A 23879-nucleotide genomic window follows, 5' to 3' on the forward strand; every position below is an offset into this window, starting at 1 on the left:
TATTTATTTTGTGTGTGTGTGTGTGTGTGTGTGTGTGTGTGTGTGAAAGGTGGGGGGAGGGGCAGAGAGAGAATCCCAAACAGGTTTCATGCTGCCAGCACAGGGCCAGACAGGGTGCCCGAACTCGTGCACTGTGAGATCACGACCCGAGCCAAAACCAGGAGTCAAACACTTAACCGACTGAGCTACCCAGGCACACTTAAAGTTTCTTTTAATGTTCATTTATTTATTTTGAGAGAGAGTGAGAGAGAAAGAGCACACATGAGCAGGGAAGGGGCAGGGAGAGGAGGAGAGAGAATCCCAATCCTCTGCTAGAGCAGAGCCCGACGCGGGGCTCGAACTCACAAACCGCGAGATCGTGACCTGAGCCGCAGTCGGACGCTTCACCGACGGAGCCACTCAGACGCCCCACGGACTCTGTATTTCTAACCACCTACTTGATACTTTCTCCTGATGTCACAAATGAACCTGAAACTCAGTAAGACCCTAACTGAACTCACACGGTTTGCCAAACCCCATCTCCCAGTAAAAGTTTCAACTGAGACTTTCTTTGAACATCTCCGTCCACGGCGCTCCCGCTCACCTAGTTATTCAAGCCCAGGGCTCATCTTTTCCGTCCTTCTTCCTCTTTCTCCATGCCGACACATCGCTTACCTCTTTTCACGTGTTCCAGTAGCCTCCCATTTTCCAGAGCGGGTACCAGTGTCCCATCCAGCCTGCACAACCTGGGATCCACCGGCCCCTCTAACTTTAGTTCAGATGTCAGAGCCCCTTGCTCGGGACTGCTGCGTCCAACCGTTTTCCCCATTTTTTTGATCCTCACAGGTGATCTTTGTTGTGCCCTGCTGCCCTCACCAAACTTTCCTTGCCCTCCCCCCCCCCCCCCATTAATTTCTTTCTACTGTTTAGGTCCTATGTCATGTCATACCCTTAAGGAAGTTCTCTGGCACTCAGATGAGGAAAATTCCCCCCTCGAAACGTTTTTACAGTACTGTTAATTTTTTAGTGAGATACTTACCATGGCTACAATTTCACATTTCTTTGTGTGATGCAAAATTAAAGGAGTCACAGGGAACTTGCCCCTCTGGTACCTGCTGTACATCACGGTGTGGCCAGTACAAAGGGCTCAGTTAAGGGTTTGAGGAAGGAATGAATTGAAATAAATTAAGTGGGCAATTTACCTCTGAGAGGTGATACTGCTTGGAAATCAGCGAGAATGACCCTTGCAGGGTCTTAATTAAGGTGATACTTACATGGCATCCCCATCTATGAAATTTGAGTTGACTTATATTTCTGGCCAAGACAAAGTAACTGACACTGACCTTGGACAAAAGGGGCGCCTGGGTGGCTCGGTCGGTTAAGCGTCTGACTCTTGATTTCGGCTCAGGCCGTGATCTTCCAGTTCCTGAGATCGAGCCCTGCGTCGGCTCTGAGCTGATAGCATGGAGCCTGCTTGGGATTCTCTCTCTCCCCCTCTCTCTACCTTTTTCCTGCTTGTGCTCTCTCTCTCTCTCCCAAAAAGAAGTAAATAAATAAACTTAAAAAAAAAAGAAAACTGGGGGCGCCTGTGTGGCTCAGTCTGTTGAGTGTCCAACTTCGGCTCCTGTCATGAACTCGCGATTCATAGGTTCGAGCCCCATGGCAGGCTCTGTGCCGACAGCTGAGCCTGGAGCCTGCTTTGGATTCTGTCTCCCCCTCTCTCTGCCCCTCCCATGCCCCTCAAAAATAAATAAACATTACAAAATTTAAAACCATAGAAAATTAGGTAAAATACATGAAATAATCGAGACCCTAAAAAATATGTGAGACAATTCAGACATTGGACAACAGGCAGAGAAGGCAAACAAATCAGGGAAGCCCTGTGATTGTCCCAATATTCTGTCTAAAGACACTTTCCGGATACAAGGAGGGAAACTCAAGCAGAGGCTTGCTGATGGTCTCAGAGTTTAGGAAAGTGGAAGCAGCTATGGTTTGTGCAGCAAAAGTGTGCATTAGCTTCGGTCCGAAGCTAAGCACTCAGCGCTGCGTGCGTAAAGTGAAATTCCACCAGGATGGTCCGAAAGCAAAAGCAAAACCCCAAAACCGCCGTGAAGATATAAACAGAACAATTTCCAGAGTTCTCATAGCACGGGGAGGGAGGGAGGTTCCGACTGGACACAGCTGTGGGATGTCAATGAGCATCTAAGGCATTCAGCAGAGACCCTAGAAGTGTCACATCTTGATGTTAGGGGTCAACTAACTTTAGTTTAAAGCCGCTGTAGACACCTTAACACACTTGATCTGCAATGCAACATTTTATCATGAGAAGATGATAAACCATGATAAGATCCTGGACAGGATTAAACAAACAAAAAAAAAAGTCCTGCGTGTACTTGTGTTGGCTGTTCCAAAACAAGTGTCAACACGTTGTAAAGAGAGACAACAAACTCCAGACCACAAAGATTATAAGAGAAAATCTAAATGGTTGAAAGAAAAGCTCAGTGAGCTTGAAAACACATCAACAGGAGCTGTCCAAACTTAAAAGAGAGCAGGTGGGGGGAGGAAAATAACAGAGCCCAGTGATCTGTGAAATGAAAGCAAGCGGACGAACAGATGGGCAGCTGGAGTCCTAGGCAAGGAGGGGGTGGGAGAGAAAAAGCCTGGAAGAAATAACAGGCAGAAATATGTGTGCCCCTTACTCTACGTAAACGAAGTAAAAAAAAGACTAACTACAGTAGAATGAATACGGCCCTGTCATTTCTTCCCCCTGAGCTGTATGGTTGCACTTGACTCTCAGTCTGTCTAGGCTGCTCTCCCCTCCCTCCCCTTCTGACAAGCTGCTTTGCATCCTGCCGGCTCCAGCTCCAAACTTCCCACCCCGCAGAGTCTTCCAGATCCCACGGAAAGTCAGCCCCTCCCTTCGCCCACACCTGGAGCAAACCATTGCAATTTACCTCCTCAGGTCTCTGTCTCCCCGAGTGCACAGTCTGGATCTTGTGTGGCTTCCTCCAGGGCAGGGACCATAATCGGTGAGTGACGGGGAGAGAGGGAGAACAATAAAGGGAGTATAAAGTTGGGGGAGGAGGTGGGAGGGCAGTGGGAGGAATGTAGGGAACCCGAAGGGCCAGGCTCTGCTGACTGGCCCACACCCAGGGACTTTTGTAAAGGCCTACAGTTGGCGAGACAGGTTGGCATCCTGAAGGATGGAGTTTCCCAGGCTGGGTTAATTGTCAGGAGAACCTGTGTTCTCATTAAAATGCACATTCCCAGGCCCCGCCTAGAACTACTGAGTCAGACTTTCCAGGGAAAGATGAGCCAACTTAGGAGTGAGGGGCGCTGGGTGCTTCCTTCCCGCACGACTTCCGCTCAGGTAGCGCAGAGAATCTCTCTGGGGCTTCTCTGAAGCTCTCAGAGATATTCTTATCTCTGGCTCTGAACACCTCAGGTCCTGGGAAAAGCAAACCCCTGTTTCTCCCCAAATTCACAAGACCAATCCTGCTGCTGGAGAAATGATGCCTCGGACGCAGATCCCACGGGCCCATCCCAGGTCCCATCTAGATGGAGCCTTATCCCAAGTCTGTCCATCTCCTCGGGGCCTCTCCTGCCGCGCCTAGGCTGCTCTAGACTCTTCTGTTCCTGGCTGTCAGATCTCCTGCCTACCTCACACATCTTTATGATTCTGCCCCATTTCTGGTTTATATGGATCTTCCCATCACTTTTTAAATCTGGCTATATCTTGGTACTTTTTTCATATATTTTTTAAAGTTTATTTCTTTATTTTGAGAGAGAGAGAGAGATGGCACAAGTAGGGGAGGGGCAGAGAGAGAGAGAGAGAGAGAGAGACAGAATCCCAAGCAGGCTCTGCACTGGCAGCACAGAGCCCCCATGCGGGGCTCGAACTCAGGAAACCACAAGATCATGACCTGAGCCGAAACCAAGAATCGGCTGCTTCACTGACTGAACCACCTGGGCGCCCCGCATATATATTTTTAACGTCGCCTATTCCTGCTGGGACCGTGGGGCACATGGGACACCTGGAGGCTGGAATTTGCCATGTCACGTCAACCAGAAGCTGCTGTTCAGAAGCTTGCCAAGAGGGCGACCCCACAATGTTGTCGGGACCCAACAATACCCAGTGTGGACGTGAGCACCTGTCCTGTGGTGGGGGTGCTCCCCAGAGCCCCCTGCGCTCTCTTGCTGCAACCCTGCTCATCCCTTAGCCCGCCCAGAGTGGCCGCGTGAGCGGGGCTGAGGGTGGGAAAGGGGGTAGATCCAGACGGACCCTCAGGCCCTGAGGAGTTTTGTCTAATTGTTCCTTTGTTTTCTGTTGGTTTTGGCAAAGAGGTCACTGTTTCAACATTCCAAGAGACACAGGCTTCCTGTTCCAGGAAGGATCTTCACCCTGCCGGGACTCTTTCCCAGCCCAGTCTTGGAATCTGGGATTCCTTCATTGGCATCCCACCAAGAGAAACCAACTGAAAGGTTACCTGTGCTGGAAGGTTACCTTGAGAGACACCCACCCAGTAGCCTTCCTCCCTGGCTCTGGATGCCTTTACCAGGCGTCACTAATGCGGATGGGTGCCTACTGTGTGCAAAGTAGGTTCATATGCATTACATTATGTAACCCCCTCCCCCGCCCAAATATCCTCTGAGATGAATATGATGATCCCCGCTTCACAGAGAGGAAAAACCAAGGATTGGGCACAATTAAGTGCCTTGCCTAATGTCACGAACCAAATACACAGCAGAGCTGGGATTCGAACTTCAGCCTGTCCGACTCCGGGACCTCCCGCCCACCTCCAGCTGCTTGAAGCCCCTGACAAAGTCCCTGAAATGGAAGACGGCCGCACCAGGCGTCATGGCGTCCTGGGATGTATAGATGATGTATATACGTTTCTATAGATGATGCCTATCATCTATAGAAAACCAGATATTAGTTTTTCTGTTCGAACCGGTTGCTTTCTTTTTAACGTACACTGATTTAAAGATCCATCTTGAGTAAAGAGTAGCACAAAAGAGATGTGGATTCAGCCGCAATATCAAGAGCAGCTTGGGACTGAAAGTAAAGGAGGAAATTGAGTGGAAATAGACAGCATGTTTCCCGAAGAGAAGGGAGTCCCGGCCTCACACTCCTACTGTCGCCCCTGAGCACCGATGTGACCCAGCTGGGCCTGAATGGGAGGCAGCAGGGCCACGGGTCCCTAAGCTCTCATCCGGCTTCTCCACGCCTGGGACCATGCTTGGCACACTTAATGTTTAAGTATTTGCTGGCTAAATGAACGCATGGCAGTGAAACTTTGGAGCAGGCTCTATCGTTTCCAAGACGAATGTCAAAGTGTTGTTGGAGATAGGAGGGCTTTTGGAGATCATCCGGGGCCACCCCGTCATCGCAAAGGTGGGACACTGATGGGGGCACTTCCCTTCTTGGTTGGGGCTGTAACCCTGCTCCTATCGTCAAGTACGCTCTTGGTGGGCATTCCTGGGGCCAGAAGTCTCCGGAAGCTGATCGTGCCACAGAAGCCGTGGAGAGCAGAATCACAGAATCTACTGTCTGAGCAGTAGGCCTCCTCTTCTCAGGGAGGCCGAGCTGACCCCCGCCAGCGCCACCGGCACCTCGACCACCCTCACCTGTCTTCTTCATTTATTAACCCTATTGTTTATCATATGCCTCTGTCTGCTAGCTTGGAACCCTTGGGGGGCGGGCAAGGAGCTTTGTATGTTTTGTCCACTGATGCGTTTCAAGCCCCTAGAACGGTCCCTGCACAGGACGGACACTCAGAAAATATTTGCTGGATGGGGGGGAGGGGGTGGACGAAGAAAAACTGAAATGCTCAGGGGACTTGCATTTAGTCCCAGATCTGTGGCTTTCCAGCTGTGGGAACTTAGGCAAGTTACGTGGTCTTCCTGAGCCTCGGTTTTCTCATCCGTAGAATGGAACCGTCGCCCAGCTTGAAGGGTTGGTGGGTCGGTTTCTTGGTGGAAAAACCGACACGATGCCAGTCCCGTGGGAGGCAGGTAGTCAGTGTTGGTTGCTTCAACGGCGAATTTACTCACTTATTCATCCGTGGGGTCAGTCCCTCCACAAACAGGTGGCCTGTGAAGGTGTTCTAGCAGAAGTAGGCGTGGATCTTTCTGGAAGCGGGAGTAACGCGCTGAAAGGAGCTGGTGGGTGTAGCAGAGAATGGGGAGCAAGAGCAGGGTGGGGTGGAGTGAGCAGGTGCAAGGAGGTGGCAATCCCCAGGGGGAGAAGCAGGCCTGGCCAGTCCCCCCGGGCGGTGGCCTTCAGTCCCAGAGGAGTGGGGAGCTCTCGAGGGGGGGCTGGCCGTGTCCTGAGCAAGGGGACTGCTGTGCCAGTCTTTCATTGCAGCAAACACACACATGGCCCAGGCAATGGGGCCAAGGGACGCCCCAGTCTGCAGCCAGAGGGACACATGTGTTTGCCCAAGACACCCTCCAGCTCAGCACCGGTGACAGCTCACCGTGGTTCTTGGGCTAAAGATCAGCGTTCTCCCTGTAGCCCCCGAGGCCCCAGGCTCACTCACTGCCCACCTCCTCCTGCTTTATTTTGTTGTTCTGGCCAAATTAATCTCGTTTCAGTTCCTCATCCCTGCCGCTTGCCTGCCCCAGGTCCTCTGCACCTGCTGTTTCCCCTGCTTGGCGGAGTCTGTCTGTGTTCCCACTCCACGTTCTTCCTCTTTCTTTCCCCCACGATAGGATTTATTTCTGTCGTGCAGAGCAAAAGTATGTCTGTGAAGGTGGGACATCGTCTGAAAAGTATTTAAGATGTGCAACAGTCACTTTGACAATAAAGTTGGTCAGAGGGAAGACCAGTGAGCATTGGAGCTTGTGCTCAACTTCTATCTGGAAGCCCAGCCAGCATTTTCTAGATCGCTAACCACACTGAGGCAGTCATACCTGCGTGCGGGTTTAACTGTGGCGATTCAAGAACAGATAAGCTCCCAGCATTTGGAGCTCTCTCAGCCTTCTCGGAGCCCCCAGACCGGGTCGGACCCCCGTTACCTACCTTGGAAGGCCCCCAGGGTTGTCTTTTTTTTTCATGCTCACCGGAGCTCGTGATCAGAAATGCACGTGTGTGTGTCTGCAACTCACGGCTGTTTCTCCCGCTGGATAGTAATGTCACGGAGGCAGGGGCCAGGTCTGTTTGTAACGGCCACCGGTGCACAGGCTGTCGCCCCATAAATCGCTGCTTAATGCAGGACTGATTGCCGCCCGCGTGGGGGTGGGGGGGAAATTCAGACCCAGGAGCCACGGAGGTGAGTGCTTTATTGAGGGGCTGCTTGGAAGATGCCGGAAAGGTAGCGACGGTCTCATAGAGATATCCTAATGGACTGGGCACTGGAGGACGAGCAGGAGCTCGTTAGGCAGGATGAGGGCATTCCCAGTAGAGGGGAATGCCAAGGCAAGGGCCCGGAGCACTGAGTTTTGGAAAAGAGCTCGTCATCTCAGACGCTTGGGGGACGGTGGGAGGAGAGCATAACAGGGGCCACTGCCGAATGCCTGCCATGTGCCGGGCATGGATTGCATGTCATGCCTTGTGACCCTCAGAGCTCCTCAGCCCCAGGACCTAGGTATTATTGCACGTGTTTTAGTAAAGTAAACGAGGTTCAGGGGGGTTAAGTCACATGTCCAAGCCACCCAGCTACTATGTGGCTTGTCTGACTGTCCCTTGTCCCCAGTGGATAATGTCGCAGACCCGAGCCGACCACTGAGGGTTCCCGTGTGTATCTGGTGTCTTCCCACCCCCACCCCCCCAACTCCCTCAGGCTGGTGCAGGGGAAATGGTGACCGTCAACAATGTGCTCTGCAGGGATTCCCTGCTTTTTGCCCCACATCTGTGTCACTGGCACAGGGTCTCAGCCTTCTTTGTCTCCCACCCTCTCGAAGAGGGGTGTTTACTCCGGTGCCCCCCCATCTTAGCCCTCACCACACTGTAAAGTAGCCCAATCCCTCTCCAGACGACCTCCTCTGCCAGCCCACGTGTGGGCTGCATCTCCAGGGCCTTGAGGGTGCCCAGGACGGAAGAGAGGGTGCCCGTTGGATACACCCATGCTGAAGTGGACTGGGCAGCTCTCTTAGCTGGGACAGGAGCTCAGGAGTGGCTAGCCAGGCCCCCAAGTCCACGTGGAACCCCTCCCTGCCCTGGCCCAGAAGACAAGTGCTTGTGGCCCACGGCAAACCACAAGGCTGTAGGAAAATCACTTTATGGCTCTGCCTCAGTTTCCACGTCTGTCCATTCTGGCCACCCCACGGGGCAGCTGTGACCAGAACACAAAAGGCACAGTAAGCGGTGAGCTGCTAGGCACCCCCAGGGGATGCCAGCTGATGCCAGCTCAGGCTTCTTCATGGCCACGCCACTCAGGACCCCCTCCCCCCAAAACACGTGGGCAGTGGGCATTTACTGCAGGAGGCAAAGGAATCAGCTGCTGGAAACGAGGGCCCCCATGCTTCTGATCTAGATAGCTCCATGGGCATGCGGGACAGATCTTGCGGGGCCACATTTTCTAGGCAGGTGCAGGGAACCCCCTCCCCCCACCCCATTCACTCTTGAGCTGAGCTCGATAACAGGTTCAAACCCCAGGCTCTTCTCTGTGGGCTCTGGAATCAGATACACCAGGCACTGAACCCTCGTCCCTGCTATTCCAGGCTCCACCCTCCCAGCGCTGGGCCAGCCCCACCCCTACTTTACCCTCCAACTAGATGCCTGGCTGATCCTGGAGTTCCCATGGGGACACCGTGGGCGACATAACTTTGTAGATTGCATACCAAAGATCCAAGGCTAAGGGCTCACCAAGGGGAACTAACTTTTCTAACGAAGGCTGCTAGTTTCCTCAGAGCCCCAGAAGGGACTTGTCACTGCCCTCGTTTCAGGAACACAGAAATAGAGGCTCAGAGGAGGTATGTGGCTTTCCCAGAGACACTCTGTTCCTAAGATGTGAACCCAAGTGTCTCTCCCTCCAAAGTCTGGATGCTCATGTCATCTCATTGCTTTCCCCAAATTATCCACCAACAGACAGCAGAACTGAGGGGGTGTTTATTAAATCACGAAGCCCCTCTGCCTCTCCGGGGAGAGAAGATCACAGCCAGCCAAGTGGGTGGTGGTGGGGGTCCGAGTCCTACACTAGAAAGGGCAGGGAGAGGGCTGAGGCACAGGAGCCCCCAAAGCCAGCCGTGCTGCCTGTGTGGACGGTGGTCTTGGGAGCTCTTGATGGTGTAGGATTGGATTAGAAGGTCCTCAATCCCGATCTCAGGCAGACAAAACGTTCTCAGCCCCGAGCCATCGCTGGAAGTCCCCGTTACGCCCCAGTAGGATTAGTAATCTTTCCCATGAAGATTATAGTAGACAGGACGCTATCCTCAATAAGCACCAAAAAGGATCTGTTTAGAGTGATGGAGAGAGGCTTCTCCATGGGCAGCGTCTGTGCTCCGGAGCCCGCTGCGCCCTCCGTCCCCTTCTCATCCATCTTCAGCACTGCCTTGTGCACCGCCTGCAGAAATCAGGGGTGGGGTCAGTGTCACCAAGCTCCTCGGAGCTCTGGAGAGGGAGAGGTCGCGGCCAAGGCTGCCCAGCACGGCAGTAACCTGGCTGGTGCCAGCTGCCCCGGGGCTCCTCGTTCTTCTGCCGTCATTGCAGAAGGTTATGGGCAAACAGCGTGAAGGAAAGAGTGAGGCGAGGGGAGTGCCAGCTGCAGCGGGGAGGGTGGGGTGGTTTGCTAACCTTCCGTGAATTACAGGGAAGCGTCGAGGGGTGTAAGGGCAGAAGGAGTCTATTGAACCTCAGCTAGATGGAAGGGAGGGGATCGTATCCCCACCAAGTCCTGTCCGTAGTCCTCTCATCTGCCTGGAGGACAGCGAGGAAGGAGCCAGATTCTGGGGGAGCCGTTGGAGATGACTGACACCCCAGATCTACCCCAGGACACCGACATCTGTGACCAGGTGACCCGCCCTGGGGGGGATGGATGGGCTTCCCGGAATACTGACGCATTGCATTCCACTCTACGGAATTCTACCAATTTCACTAGCGGGCGGGTAGCCGTTGTTGACACATAGAATCACAGCCATCAGCACGTCTAACTGTGGAAAAGAAACGAGCCACTGAACCGAATAAAAGCCTGCCGGAAAGGGGTAGCTGGCATTGACTCTTTACGGGAGGAAGAACTTAAAAGCAAGAAAATTCTATTAACTGTCTTTCTTCCTCTGGCAGAGTGGGAAATAAATCCGAATCAGTGCCTGGTGTCAGCTGGGCTTGGCAACCAAGATCTCTCCCAGATCGGCTTGAACTTCCCATGTAGCACCAGCCAGTCTCCACCACTCGGGACGCCGTGCTCTCCAGCCTGCAAGGCTTTGGCCAAGCCGTTCCCTTTAATGGAAGATCCTCCCTACGCCTATCCCTGCTTGTTGAAATCTCCCCACCCCCAACGCCCTTTTATCTTAAAAGTAGAGTTGCCAGATAAAATATAGCATGTACAATTCAAGTTGAATTTCGGGGAAATGATGACTTTCTTCTAGTGTAAGTATATCCCATATTCTGGACTAAAGAAACTATTTGTCATGTATCTGAAATTTGGATTTAACTGAAGGTCCTGTCTGAGATCTGCTATATCCCAGGACACTACCCCATGCGGTTCTCTCTGCCCCCAGCACACAGGCGTTCAGCCTCGTTGGAAATCACGAGGCCCTTGGCCTGCTCACGTAGAACATGTTTGCGGCTTACTCCCAACAAGCCCGTGAGGCCTTTGGGACAGACTCTGGGTCCGAGCTAGACCAGTCCTAGGCCTTGATAAATGTTCCAGGCCCTGAGCAGTCATTCGTTGCGCAGAATCGACTTCCAAAATACCATCAGGAGCTTGGTATTTCCAACTCCAAAGACCAGAAACATGAGGCATGGGGAAGTTATGTGGTCCCCCCAGGATGACATGGCTGGTTAAGGACAGAGCTGGACTGGCACCCGGCCTGACTGGAGGGATGAGACCTGGCTCATACAGATGCTGTGACAATGGCTTTGGCCCAGGGCTGTGCGAAGGCTCCCCGTGGGAGGGGGTGGCATCCAGGCCAGGCCCGCTTACCTCACCCACTTTTAGGCTTCGATGAGGGGAGATCCGGGTGAGATCACCATGCTCCTCAAAGATTTTGGTGATACCCAGGTAGGACAGCGTCCTCTTCAGGTCATAGGTCCCGGTGATGGAGAATCTGGGCAAAGATATGTCCACGACCCTGGGGGAGATGGGAGAGACAGGTGAGCAGCAGGGTGTCCCTGCTTCCCTGGGCAGGTGCAGGGCAGGGATGAGTGGGACATTGGCCCTCTCAGCACTGAGGGTCTCAGACCTTCTCTCTGTCCCCAGAGTGAGGAGGGACTCTGACCTTGGGACCCTGGCTTCAAAACACCTCTCAACTATGTCCCTTCTCCCTATCAAACCTGTCCCAGAGCCCTCATCCACAGAAATGTTCTCAAGTTTTCACTGTTTCAGGGCCCTGTGGGCCACAGACGTTGAGGCGTCCCCACCGCGGTCTCAGCCTCGCCCAAGCCCTGAACCAGTCCTGACCCAGCGAGCCAGATGCCAGAGGCAGCAAGGTCCTGGGATCTGAAGCCGGGCAGAACTGAGTTCAAATCCATTCTGACTCTTGGAACAAATGATCTCACGTCCTTAAGCCACTTGGGCGAAATGATGATGCCAATCACGGCAAGCCTGAGGCAGGAAGCATGCTAAAGCAAATGCGTGTAGGCACTGAGCAGCTGGTGACCAACCAGCAAGTGTTTCTCGTTTCACCCATGAGTTGGTGGCTTCGCATCCTCTGCAGGTGGAATCCGGATCGGCCTCTCCACCTGGGGCTTGGGGCCAGGGGCCCTGGGGTACCCGTGGGCCCTGGGTTCCTGTCCGCCTGGCTCTAAGCTCTATTTCTTGTTGCCTATTCACAACCTCATTCCTGCCCACGTTTCTTCTCTTCTTCTGCAGCCCCATCATAAATGGTATCTGCCCGATCACCCCCCAGGAACAGGTCATGTTCTCTGATGACCTCTATCCTACAGAACAGAAGCAAACTCATCTCCCCTGGCCCCGAGTCACCTCTCAGCTCCCAGCCCATTTCTTTTCCTCCTTTTCATAGCAGAAATTAATCATCTCTGCCAGAGATCTCTACTTCTCCCACTATTTCTCGGCCCACTCCACCTAGACCTTTGCCATCAACATCCCACTGTCCAGGGCCACCGTTGACCTCTGCTTGCTTGACCCAGGAGACAGCTCCCAGACAGTGGGTCCCCTTTCTCCATGTGGAAGCATTCCAACCTGAGTCCAGCTCTCTCTCCTTCACCGGCCACTCCTTCTCTCCCCCTTTGCCAGCATCACCTCATTGCCCATCTGTACTGTCTGTGATGTTCCAAGCCCCACCCCTTCGGTCCTCTTATTTTCTATCTTTCCTCCCTCCAGAAGGATCTCATTCAGTGTCATGGCTTTAAATACAAGCCACAGGCCTGTGGCTCCAAGACTTACCTTCCCACTCATTCATTCACTCAACAAATTAAGTGCCTCTTGTATACAGGGGGTGGTGTTCGAGGTGCTTGGATGCATGTGTGAATGAAAGAGGCAAAGCTCGTGACCTTGAGTGTGTGCTCTAGCAGGGAAGACAGACAAGAAAACACGGATGATGAAAAGCATCCCATAAGCATCGATGCATAGACGGGGAGCCTGTGTATAAGGAGGCAATGCATGCAATGGGAAAAAATCCAGATCAACTTGGGGGAATTAGGGGTGCTGAGACACAGGGAAGATTGGAGAAACTTTGAAGGAGACAAAGGAATCAGGCAAGCTGGATCATTTTTTTCTGAGTGAAATGGGGAGCCACAATAGGGTGCTGACCAGAGAGGCTCGACACGCTCTTGCTTAGGGCTGAAAATGGTCATTTTGTCCACTTCGTGAAGGATATGCTCCTGGTATGGGGCGGGGGTCACAGGAGTTGGTGCCAGGAGTCCCCTGGGAAGCGGTTGCAGTCCTACCGTGATGTGGGAGGGTCAGGAACAGGAGCCAGCTAGGATGCACTGTGGAGGAACCCCTATGAGCCGCCTGTGCTTGGACTTCACAAGAAGCCGCTTCTATGCGCTATGAGTATCCCCGGGCCTCTGCGAAGATCTCTGGTTGTGTTAAGCCCAAGCCTCCAGGAAGGCCTTTGTTGGCCTGCAGGAAATCTCAAAGGGCCTATCTCACAAAGGGTGGAGTGTGGGCCCCTCTCCCGGAACCAGAGAGATGGCCACAGTTTTCCAGGAACCGGTGTCCTGATGGCAGTCTCAGCTCCAAGGGCTGCAGAGGGGCTTGGGCACAGGCCACACGCAGCACCAGTTACTGGGACCAGAGCTGCGCCCCATGGAAAACTGGTAGGAATAGCCCAGAGATGGGGATGTTGAGTCCCTCCAGGCCAGCTGCAGGGTCTCTGGTCATCATAATTTGAATACTAAGAGAAATGTGACCTTATGGAGGTCACGTCTCATGAAGCCAGGACTTCTGGATAAAGTGTGGGTGGAGGGTGTGCAGCCCACTTTTCACACCCTTCCATACTCTTCATTCCCCAAGGCACCTCTGTGAACTCAGAAATTGGAGGGCACAGGCTGGAAACTGCCAGCCTCCTTGGTGGCATCCCCAGGTTAAGAGAGATGTGCCTTCATCTTCAACCGATGGGCTGCCATCCCGGAGGTTCACCACGTAGGTAAGGGGACCAGACCTACAAGACGCCAGTCTTTCAATAAACCTGAAGTTCAGATGCTCTTCTAAGAACTTTGGAACCCTGCCTCTTCAACCCGTTGGAAGGCGAAGGTCTGTGCCTTCCGTGGGGTCATGATTTGCTACGGCACATTTGATCCCCTCAAGAGTCCTTTGAGGCCGGCGTTAGTGGACCATGCCACAGAAGAGAAAACTGGGTCTCAGCTAAGGTTGGAACCCAGACACTTCTTCCCGTTTCAGGGGCCAGATGCCATTACCCACCGCGGGCCCTGGTTTTCAGCAGGGAGGATCGGGGGGTTGCTGTGCAGATCCCAAGACATAGCAGCCCTCTTGGGAAGACCTACCATCTAGCCTGCTGTTCCTCCCCTTTCTGATACAGTGACTTTATCTGAGGCCTTCAGAACTGGAATTTCTCTTTCATGAGCTTTCCGCTCAATTTAGAGATCCAACATGTGTTCAACAGTTGCTCCGGGGATACGCTCCTGTGCACTTCCAGCTGCCATATGCTTGTCCTGGCCCTGAAGCTCCCCAGGCACCATGCACATCTACACTGACACCAAGTCGACACTGATGCCGAGTCCCCAGCCCTTACTCTTCCCAAGAAAATCTACTATTAAGCCAGTGCCTGAGAAGAATTCTGTAGGCTCATCTTAAATCTGTTCTAATTTTATGTTTAAAAAAATTAGTTACTCACTTTAGTCCGTCAACTGTTATTAGTATAACTTATTTAGGCTGCACTTCACCCGTTTTATGATAACATTACAGTTAAAACCATGATTCTGCGTACAACAGACAACTCCCTTTGACACCTCATGTTTGTCCCTGCAGTTTCTCTCTGCCTAGGATTCCATCACTTCTTTCTCATCCGCACACACCACTGTTCAGCCTTGAAGACTTAACCCCAATGCCACCTGCTCCATAGAGCACCGCCCCCCACCACTGCCCACCATGATTTTTCTCTGTCCACTCCACTCTTATGATATAACCATCTCCCTCTAAGAACAAGTGTTTTGCTTTATTCCTAGGACTCGTTTTCTGGTCTACTTCCTACCAAAATACAAGTTCATCACGGAGCCCAAAAATAGGACTTGGTCATGGGGTTAGAGCTCAATAGATCTGGACTAGAAGAAGTGAAAAGGAGGAAGGGAGTTGCTGAGTATGGCAGGCACCCTCTTACTTTCGTGTTGTTAGTTTTTTCCATCTGGCCAAAGTGTCCGTCTTTATGGCCTCCTCCACATTCTTCATTTTGCCCTTATCAGGAAGAATGAAGATGGCAGTGATGGTGCCCTGGTAGGGCATTTCCAGGACAGTGCAGGAGAGCTGTTCATCATAGCCGGCTTCATATATGCCCCCGCGGAACATCATGGGCACCTTCACTGACTTGTTTCCATCCAGGATGAAGTCTTCCTCTTTAGTTGCTTTTGGATCAAATTCTTGTTTCCACCTGGCTTAGGATTGAAGAAGGACAAAGTCACATGAGTTTCCTGAAAGGGAAGAGGTGACTGGACCCAGCTAACCGATGATCTCTATCCACGTGGATTCAAGGACGGGGTTTGGATACTCTGGGATATCAGGACACGTCTCCAGGAATCCTTGCCCATGTGCCATACCCTGAAATCTCCTGGTAAGGTGGCATGGGTCTGACTGTCAGTTCCCAAAGAAGCCATTATCAGGGCTGCGGGGCTGAGAGGGAACCTGTGGACTGCCTGAAGCCCAGGTGCTGCTGAGGCTGAGACAGCCCTTGGATTGTGTCCCAGTAGAGAGGCCTGGGCTATACTTAGTAGGAACTATTTGGTCTTATGTGAGTGAAAATACTCAGCTCTGTTCTAAGTCAGTCCTGGAATAGCTGCCCTCAGGTAGGACTGAGAAAACTGATGGAACAGGCTGCTTTGGGGAGCCTACCAAAGAGAAGAGAACACTCAAAGCTGGGTGTTTGGACCCCTCCATTTTGATCCTGACTACTCTTTGATACCATTTAGCATAAAGTGAGACCTCGGTCTTTTCACACCCACTAATCTCAGAGCCCCCAGTATGGCACCCTGAGGGCCAAGTCCCTGAATTCAACTTCTGACTTCACTGTTCCAGAAGGATGACCTTGAACAAGTGTCTCAATTGCATTCAGCTTCAGTGTCCTTGTCTGAAGAATGAAGAGATTGATGAGTACCTTAGAGGGCTGCTATGTGACTGAGTGGGAAAAGCAGCACAGATCAATGACCTTGTACACTGAGTATTGAGTGCATGCTAGTCATCATCAGCATCATTGTTGCCATTGCTTTTAAAATCTAGGGGATGTAGAAACTTTGGGAAATTCCAGATTCTCCTGTCTCCCTCTGCTCTTTTCCTCTATGCCATCAGTCTCACTGTGGATTTGGGAAGAGCTGAACTTCCATATTCAGGACCATGTTTCTGATAGCCCCGCCATGATCTTGCCTGATCTGAGGGCTGTTGGCCTCTGATTCTTGCCTATGTTGGCCAACCTTTGAGTGTGCATGTGGCATGTGAGTGGCTGTGTGTGGTGGTGATTGGCTGGGTGGGTGGTAAATGAAACTTAGATTTGGGAATATTCTTTCATCTTCTTTTTCAGTCTCTCACCCTCAGATTCAGTCTCTCACCTTGTAGATTTGTCACATCTACAAAATGTGACAAGGAGACCAGGACACCCACCAAAGTGAACCTCATCGCCATCATCAACACAATTACCATCCTGGGTGTCTACTTGGAGTGCTATAAATGCACAGCCTGCGGGTCAAGAGAAGTAGATTCTAGTCCTGACTAGAATCCAGTCCTGGCTAGTCCTGCTTTGACTGGCTTTGTAACCCTAAATCAATCTCTTTCCAAGCTACACATCCCTCATCTAAGAAATAGGGAAAAGAATGTCACTCCAATCTCTACAACCAATGTTGTATTAGGATAATCAGTAATAATGAAAATGCACATATGGAGAATAATTTAGACTTCCCCAAATTAGTTTTTCATACATTTTTACTTTGGATCCCAATAAATGCCCTATGAGTTGTGAATAAAGGTACTCATTTTGCAGATAGGGAAAGTGGAGTTCTGATAATTTCATTACATACGAATTAAGGTCACAGAGCAAGCAAGTGGCCAACCCAGGTTTTTAATCTAAGTCTACTGGTCATCCTATCCTTTCCATGCCAACATGCCCCAAGCCTTACCTAGAAAGAAAATACAATTTGTAAGAAGCATCACAGTGCCGGGATCTATATTCTTGATTAGGTTGTTGATTTTCCCCTGGGTTTTCTCATTGATATAGTCATTGATCTGCCTCCGAGTATCTTCCAAGTTCTGGAAGTTGATGGGGACGGTGTCTGCATTGTACTGGTTCTTGACATTTGTCAGAAACTTCTTCTGTGGCTTCAGCTTCTTGTCGATGAACAAGGTGTTTGTGAGGTTCAGCTTCAGGTTCTGGCCCTCCTGGTTTATCCTGTGGATGAGGTAATGAAAGGCTTCATGAAGGTCTTTCTCTGGAATATCCCTGAAGTTGAAACCCTCCTTGATCTCATCCAGGGTGGAATCCTGGGCACCCAGAGAGAGCATAGCAAAGGCTGAAGAGATGCTCAAGGGGGAAAAGAAGATGTTCTTGTCGGGGCTATTGGACGCCAGCTTCCTGAAAAGCTTGAAGCCGAATTCTGTGTTCCGCTTTGTGAGCTCCTGGGCTGCCCTCCTTCCCTTCCATGATTCAATCTGGCTCACTGGTACATGATTCTTCAGAGGGAGGTTGGGCTGCTGAAGACTTTCCACAGTAGGAAGGCCAACCAAAAGTATGCCCAGGCCCAAGATGGGGTTCATTTTCTTTGGCGATTGTCCTGTTGAGTAGTAGACCTGAGGTTAGTAGAAAAAAGAACAAAACAATCCTACTGCCCTTATATTATTCATAAAGGCCAGATGAAAGAAGCAGCACAGTGAGGTTTATAAATTCTTTGACATCCATTTTAGCGTTTACGCTTTACAATCACTCTGGGGACTAGAAACACTTGTCCTTATTTCATAAATGAGAGGACTGAGCGTAGAAGAAATCTCTTGGTTTTGTACTCCTCTCCCCATCCTATAATCATGGTATCTCAATTCCTTTGAGAAACTCCCTCCACTACATTGGATCATAATAAGACTACCCCACACTGTGGGCATGTGACTGGGGCTAGGCCATCAGAATACTCCATCCACTGCCACACTGATTGGTTAAGGGATGAGAATGACCAGCATCAGAAAAGTCGTTGTCTTTCCCTGAGAATGCACAATACTCTTAACTTTGGGGTGTCTGGCTTCATTATACAGTCCTGGAACTCAGTGTGGCCATGGGTTCCATATATAGAAGGAAAGAAGAGAGAGAAGGATGGAAAGAAAGAGGAGACATACTTGGTGACATCTTTGGAGTCCCTGGATCAAGCTTCACCCGAAGCTCACTCACTTCTGTTTCTCCAAGTTATAAGAGCCAGTAAATTTCCCTTTATGGGTTGGCTGGTTTGAGTTGGATTTTTTCCTTAAAACCAAACAAAAATCCTGACTAATTTGCAGAAATAAATCCCTTTGTCTAATATCGCATGGTCTATAAGTGGTGGATACCCAGCCCAGGAGAGCCCAGGTCTCTAATAAACCTCTTTCCATATCCCTTTTCCAGGAAAGAGAGGCAGTGTTATAGAGAAGAAAAGCCAAATCTGCCTGGCCCCAGAACTCCTGCTCCTTTTTGCCACTTCTCAGCACGGCATCTCCCAATAAGCCTGAGCTTTTGGGGGACAAAAGTTTCATTTTCTGCTTTTCCCCAATGTCTAGTCCTAAGGCTACAGAGAGATGCCAAAAGCATGATATTCTAAAAAGTGTGTTGACTTCTCTGGCTGGACATGCTACTGTCAATGATTTTTACACCAATTTATATTTCTTTGCTCTGTCCTTTGTTTTTACTGTGTATTTTCCTGTAACTTATATTTCTATTTATCTGCAATCCATGGGAAATAATGTGCTCCTCAACAGTCAAGACTGTTCATGGTTGTCTTAGAGTGGGTTCCCAACAAGCAGAGCCCACAGTGAGAATTCAGGAATTCATTGCCTGTGTAGGCGGAGTCCCTCGGGAAGCAAGGCAAGCAGGACAGAGAGGGAAAGAACTGAGCACGGATGTGGCCCCATGTAATATGGAGACTTGGCCTGATCCACAGGAGAGGGCTCTGGAGCATCAACCATATGGCAGCACTGACCCTGTGAGACAAAAGGGGCTGGCTTTTGGACAACTGTCAGTGGCTATGGTCAGTCTGCACCCCAAGATGCAGGGCCTGGGGTAGAACTTCCCAGGTCAGTTAGCTCCTACCCACCGAAGGCAATTTTCCAGAATGGGGAGGGGAGTTGTGAGCTATTAGCAACCAACCTCAGGATCCCCAGCCTAGGGGAACTGAGCCCACCTAATGGGCTCTTTCCAGTTGAGTGACTAAGAAGGTAACTAAATACCTGAACAGGATCTACACCTAGGGGTGCCCTGAATCCCCAAGTTCTTCATGTCCTCAAACCCTCGATGCCAGGTCCTTTGGACACAGCCTTCAGCACCGTGGACAGGGTCTTCAAAGAGGCTCTGACCCAGTGTTTGAAAATTCTAGTGAATCCTACCCATTTCTTCCATTTTCCTAACAGGACTTTATATTTCTAGGTATCTCCCGCTCCTTAGACAGACAGCCCATGTGCCTCAGGGGCAGGGCCCTATCTCCAGCTCCAAGGGGGCCCTGACTGTGGTGGTTCAGGAGCTGGGCCCAATCCAAGCAGGATGCGGTGAGGTTCTGCCCTGATGGCTGTTCAGGGAGGGGCACATGACTTATGTGATCCAATGAATGAATTTTGGGGCTCTTTGTTGGCATATGGGGGTGCTGCACTCTCTCTTTCTCTGGATGTCCTGGGCAGGAAGGTGTGGATGCCAGGGACTACCATTTGCCCCATGGGGGAAGTGACTCTGGGGCAAAGCCAACACAGAGAAGGGACATGCAGGGTTCTGCAGAGAAACCAGAGCTGGGCCACAGATTAGGTGAACTCAGAGCCCGCCCTGCCTCCAGACTCCCAGTGGTGCTGGTGTGAGTCATGTAGTCAGCTACTCAAGGCCAAAAGCATCCTAAAAAATACAAATGTATATTTAAAAATGCCTGAACGACCAAGCAGTAAGGACTCTGGGCTCTGATCTCAGATCTCTTGGCTGTGTGACACTCAGAAAGGTCATCCCCCTCTCTCAGCTTATGTGATCTCTCAGCATCTTATACTCCTCATGATGTACATTTTAGTAAAAATTAAAAATTGATGGTGATGCACAAGGGCTCTAGGAGCTGTCTGAAAATAGGTAATAAAAAGGAAGATTCATAAAATCCCTGAGGATGTTTCAGATAAAGGAAAGAACACAGAAACTAGAAAGGAGTCGATCTCTCGGGCTAGTGGGTTAGACTATTTATAAAATTTGTGTGGTTTAAAAATAGAAGCTTCTTGTATTCAGAATAGATAATCGCCTGTATGGATGCTAGTTCTCGATACCCAGGAGTGGAGAACTTATCCACCTCAGTCAAGGAGCTGAAAGAACCTACATTCTCGGCAGTAGGTTCACCAGCCAGGTGAGATGCAAAGCCTTTGGGCAACTTACCGGGAGTGGAGTATGGGTCTGGGCAGGGGGCCAGACCTTGGAGCAGAGAAGGGAAGCTGCTGGAAGCTTCTGGCATAGACCACACACACACACACACACACACACACACCCCACATTTTTAAAGCGATGTTTGGTTAGTGGTCCCTACAAGTGTTTTCTACTTCTCCAAGCTCTTGGAACAAGAACTGATTAGGGAATTTCAAGTGTAGATATCGGTCCTCTCCTGCTTGTGGGTCTGTTAGGTGGCGTGGAATAAGCCTATTAACCCTTCAGAGCCTCAGTTTCTTCATCTATTAAATGGGGAGGGGAGTGACATTTTGACTTCCTCCCCACCAGTTGCGGCTACTCATCTCACTGCCCCTGGCCCTGCAGACGCGGACCACACCCCGGCCGGGTCTCAGCTTCCCCCACCTCCATGAGCCTGCGTCCCCCACCTCCTCACTGGCCTCCTGCACCACCTCCTCACCGGCCTCCTGCCCCACCCCACTGAGTCCCAACAGCCTGGCCTCTCTTCCCCCCAAATGGCCCACAGTAGCCCCATTTCTGGGCCTCTCCATCTATCATCACGGGCTCTAAACTGACTCAGACTTGTCAGATGGGCTCTGGTCCCAGATGCCTGAGTAGGCTAACTTTTATTTCATTCATTAAAATAGCTGAACAACTGGTTGTTTCCCAATAAATTGATAGACTGCCCGTGTTGAGCAATTCTTTGTTGGTTTTTAGTTTGGAGTGAGCGTGTGTGTGTGTGTGTGTGTGTGTGTGTTTTGTTGTTTCACGAATAAAATAATAAACAGAATAAGAAGAAAAGATCTGAACCTGGTTGGAGCCACGTCGGGGGAATCAATCTTTCAACTCTTCTCTGACCATCCTGGTCCCACACTTCCTATTAATTTCAGGAAACAATTCCCTCCAGTTAGGAATAAATAGTATGGCCCTGACTCAGGAGTCATTCCTCTTGGAGACAGGTCCAAGCCAGGTGAGGAGCCCTCTGGATGAGCAGCTCAGGTACCCTCAGTCTGCATGTGGAGGGCCGCTGTGGGGAGAGGCCAGGCAGGGGGGCTGCGGGGAGAGCCCAGGCAGGGGTGCCTCAGGGAGAGGCCAGCAGGGCTGCTGCAGCGAGCTCTGGTCTCCCCTCCCACACCCTACTGATGAGCTCAGTAACTGGGATCTGCCCATCAAAGGGACTAAGGGGTGGGCAGAGTGGGACATACTATCACTTTCAACAAGAATGCTGAAAGTCCTTTCATTCTTACTCTTACCAGTAGTTTGGGAAAAACAATACAGCGGCCACAGCGGTTGGAGGCTCTTTGGAGCCACCTGGCAAGAAAAAGCTCATGTAGTGTCTGTCTTCACGCCAACGAGACTGAAAAGTTCAGGGCGCTTTGGATGAGCTCCCCTCCCCAGTGGCCGGAGCCCTGCTGAGTGACTGCCAGCCAGCTACGGTGCTATTTGCTCCCTGAGGGGCCTCTTCCTGCACAGGCTGGACAGAGGCGTCCTGCCATGCCCTGTGTAACCACAGGCCCTCTGAGACCCCAGCTTTCTTCCAGTCCCTTCCAGAGTTCTCCATGGAGGGCACAGCACTTGCATAAACTTAATGCCTTCCCTTGGACTGCGGGACCTGAGGGACCCTTCCTAAAGATGTGCCTTGGCATCCCGGAAGACCGGCGCCAAACCCTGGGCTTGAGGAGATGTCCCAGGCACGCTCTGCGGTCTACCTACTTTAAGGGGTTAATACCATTTTTTAAACAATTTTTTTAAACATTTACTGACTTTTGAGAAACAGAGAACGAGCAGGGGAGGGACAGAGAGAGATGGAGACACAGAATCCGAAGCAGGCTCCAGGCTCTAAGCTGTCAGCACAGAGCCCGACGCGGGGCTCGAACTCATGAACTGTGAGATCATGACCCGAGCCGTAGTCAGTCACCTAACCGACTGAGCCACCCAGGCGCCCCAGGGGTTAATACCGTTTTAAGAAGAGATCGCTTTAGACAGAGTAGACAGTATTATTTTTTGAAGCAAGTTGAGAACGAAGTAGTGGTGAGACATACCCTCCTTCCCCTGCTGGATGTGAGAGCTGACCCGGGAACCAAATCTGATGACTATTGTAGGAGACTTCGTTCTCCTTCCTGGGAAACAAAGAGGGTAGAACACAAAGACATCGTCTCATCCCCAAATTTGCCCTGGAGATTTCTGCCTTCACTCTTTTCCTTTTTAATGTTTGTTTATCTTTGCGAGAGATTGAGAGAGAGAGAGAGAACGAGCAGGGGATGGGCAGAGAGACGGGGGGAGAGAGCATCTGAAGCAGGCTCTGCACTAACAGCAGAGAGCCCGACGCGGGGCTCGAGCTCACGAACCGCAAGATATGACCTGAATCGAAGTCAGAGGCTCAACCGACTAAGCCACCCAGGTGCCCCGTGCCTTCATTCTTTTAAGAGATATTTTGAGCCTTCCCTCCGTGCCAGGCACAGGGGCAGAGGTGCAACGCCCCCTGTGACCTTCCTTGGAGCCTAAACATGGAGCTGTGTCTCCTGAGAGGCGATGACCACAGCCAGCCCCACAGACTTCTCCAAATCCTCAAGCACTTTCCAGCTATTTGGCCCGTTTTTCCTGCCTTCAGTGACCTCATTCCAGGATGAGGGAATATGTACGTTGGGAAGGCTGAGCGACCATAGATTTCGGGGCCACTTGTGCCATAAAGGGGAAACAGAGGCACAGAGGACAAAGGAGCTGTCTAAGGTCACGACATGCATTTTGCCGGATCAGAGTGGAAATCCCTGCTCAGTCAGGCTCTTCAAGAGAGGGGTTTCCCAGATTTGGAACTCCTCCGGAATTTCTTCAAGACACCCACCCTGGGACGGCGCCGCATTTTCCCACGGTCTGAAGCAAACTTTGTTTGGAATAGACAGCAAACAAACAAACCACACTGGGCTTTTCCAAAGAGAAGATATCATACTCACAGCGCATTCAGGAGAAATCCACTGAGCCAGCCAAATGGATCTGGTTTTCTTGCTTTATTATTTATACTTCCATGGCCTCTTGGTAATGTAGACCGAAGGCCAATAAAATTAGCTGGCTTGAGTGGGCAGGTGATGGAGACTCTGGGAGCAGTGGCCACGCCACTTCTCGGGGGCTTCTCCTCATCCCCGGAGGCAGCAGCATGATATTTAGACCACACCTGCTGGGTTGTGGCTTCTCTAATGAAGTCCATTTATATCTTTTGCAACCACCGTATTTCCCAATCGCTGTGGATCTGGGGCTTGGAGTATTCTACAGGTGCACCAACCCGCAGTCCTGACATTAAATACTCAGCCCAAACATCACCGCTGTCACCGATGGGAAGAGGCAGATAGCTGGGTTTCTTGGGGTCATTCCCCTCATCCCCCCCGTTTCTCGCTTTTGCGATTTTTCGAGTACTCTACAATTATCAGTTCCATTGCGTGAGCTCGCATGGAGTCCTTTAGGGGAAGAGAAATCATTACATAGATGGTTCCTCTTAGGGATGACGGGAATCAAACACTCCCATCAAAGTTCGTGCTCATTCAAGAAAATCA

At 51.1% G+C, this 23879-nt stretch overlaps 1 protein-coding gene across 3 annotated transcripts; it reads right to left on the reverse strand.

Moving 5' to 3' along the window:
* Nucleotides 1-9013: 9013 nt before the first annotated feature.
* SERPINA12 (serpin family A member 12) lies at nt 9014-23520 on the reverse strand. Of its 3 annotated transcripts, XM_019462171.2 has the most exons (6): nt 23286-23520; nt 18084-18207; nt 16883-17533; nt 14884-15154; nt 11064-11211; nt 9014-9485 (listed from the first exon to the last, which is right to left on the reverse strand). In XM_019462171.2, exons 2-6 carry the CDS (start codon nt 18091-18093, stop codon nt 9294-9296), a joined length of 1272 nt encoding a protein of 423 aa, XP_019317716.2. In that variant the 5' UTR covers nt 18094-18207; nt 23286-23520; the 3' UTR covers nt 9014-9293. The 3 variants fall into 3 exon arrangements, with proteins under 3 accessions (XP_019317716.2, XP_019317717.2, XP_019317718.2); XM_019462172.2 differs by lacking the exon at nt 18084-18207; XM_019462173.2 differs by lacking the exon at nt 18084-18207 and having other exon boundaries at nt 16883-17549.
* Nucleotides 23521-23879: the final 359 nt, after the last annotated feature.

This window comes from Panthera pardus, unplaced genomic scaffold, assembly GCF_024362965.1.
Source record: "Panthera pardus isolate Hobbes unplaced genomic scaffold, ASM2436296v1 HiC_scaffold_24, whole genome shotgun sequence".
Taxonomy (NCBI): Eukaryota; Metazoa; Chordata; class Mammalia; order Carnivora; family Felidae; genus Panthera; species Panthera pardus.